The 1,569-nt window shown below is 63.9% G+C and overlaps 1 protein-coding gene across 1 annotated transcript; it reads left to right on the top strand.

Annotated features, from left to right (window-relative positions):
• Nucleotides 1-452: 452 nt before the first annotated feature.
• LOC104463312 (cell surface glycoprotein MUC18-like) lies at nucleotides 453-1,562 on the top strand (the record flags this gene model as incomplete). The annotated part of the gene is given in 6 exon segments (XM_010075585.1): nucleotides 453-587; nucleotides 691-727; nucleotides 729-901; nucleotides 1,010-1,080; nucleotides 1,171-1,258; nucleotides 1,450-1,562. Coding segments are annotated over 6 exon segments (617 nt in total), but the record flags the coding sequence as incomplete, so codon positions are not given.
• Between the last annotated feature and the right edge of the window lie 7 nt (nucleotides 1,563-1,569).

Here is a 1,569-nt window from a genome sequence, read left to right on the forward strand (position 1 = left end):
GGCAGCTCCCCATCTCAGTGGTGGGGGGGAATTGGAGGCTCTGAGGTCCTGTTGCCCATTTCAGCAAGGCTGGGATGCCGCCAGGAGGGCAGGTCTGGCTGGGACTGCAACAGCAGTGAGGTGGGTGGGTGGTTGGCTCTGGGTGTCCTGGGGAGACTGGTGGTGCGAGCATGGAGTGCTTTGTCCCCTCTCTGGGGACAGGGCTGGTGGCCTGATCCCGTGGGCTCTTTGTGGATGCAGAAAGCAGCGTGGCGGTAGGAGCGGGGCCCTGCTCCTGGCTGGCACTCCCGCTGGGCTGGGACATGGTGCCTGGGGGGTGCCAACACAGGACATGGCTCTGCCCTATGCCCTTCAGGGGATGGAGACGGGGACAGGATGGGCTCGGCTCCCTTGCTGGCCCAGACACTGGGGCTTCCCCGTGCTTTCCACCCCTGACTGGCTCTGTCCCACAGCTGCAGCCAGCAAGCTGGAGGTCTCCATGCCGGCGGTAGTTGAAGTGGAGAGTGGGGGCACAGCCAGGATCGAGTGCAACTTCTACATCCCTGGAAACGGTTCCTACACCTACATCAACTGGTCCTATGTGAGTGGTGGCCTGGAAGAGGAGCAGTGGGTGGTGGGCTGGGGTGGCAGCTAGCCTGGGGCTTTCTTCTGGGCTCCCTGTCAGCCTGGCATTGGTCCCTCACCTTGCAGATGGACCGCAGCAACCGGGTGAGCCTGTGCAGCATCACGGGCGGCAAGATCCTGGAGGAGAACACGGACTACAAGGGGCGGCTATCGGTGGGGGAGGACAAGGCCCTCTCCATCAGCAGGGTGACGGTGCAGGATGCCAGGACCTTCATATGCCAGGTCGAGGCAGGCAGCCACGGCATGGGCGAGAACCGCACTGAGCTCCACGTCTACAGTGAGTGATGGGGCAGGAGGGCAGCACGGCCATGCATCTGTTCAGTGGGGCTGGTGGGGAACCCCATCCCGTCCCTCCTAATACACTTGGGGTGACTTCTCTTTCCAGAGGTCCCCGAGGCCCCTGAGATCGTGGCCAACCCAGGAGGCATCTCTGTGCACAGCAGTGACATCCCGCAGGTGAGGAGAGGGAGGAGGCCTGCCAGCCATGCCAGGCTCCCCACTCCCCATGGGGGTGCCCCGTGCTCAAGACTCTCTTTGCTGCTGCAGATTGCCCGCTGTGTGAGCAGGAACAGCTTCCCACCCCCCAACATCACCTGGCACAAGAATGGGGAGCAGCTGCAGCCGGAGGAGAACAGTGAGTTTGGGGATGGGGAACTGCACCTGCCTGCTCAGGAGAGGGGCTGGGGCACTTGTGCTGTGTCCAGGGCCTCATCGGCTGGGGACTGGCAGCCTGTGGCCACCCGAAGGAGCCCTGTGCTCCCAGGGGAGCCCTCCGCTCTCCGGTGGCCTCCCCACAGGCTGGAACAGCAGCTGTGTCCCCTGTAGTGGTGAAGATCTCAGCCACGCTGACCCGTGAGTCGAGCGGGCTGTACACGGTGAGCAGCACCCTCTTCGCCCACGTCACCCGGGAGGACCGCAACTCCCTCTTCCACTGCACCGTGCACT

This window comes from Pterocles gutturalis, unplaced genomic scaffold (genome assembly GCF_000699245.1).
Source record: "Pterocles gutturalis isolate BGI_N339 unplaced genomic scaffold, ASM69924v1 scaffold36237, whole genome shotgun sequence".
Classification (NCBI taxonomy): Eukaryota; Metazoa; Chordata; class Aves; order Pterocliformes; family Pteroclidae; genus Pterocles; species Pterocles gutturalis.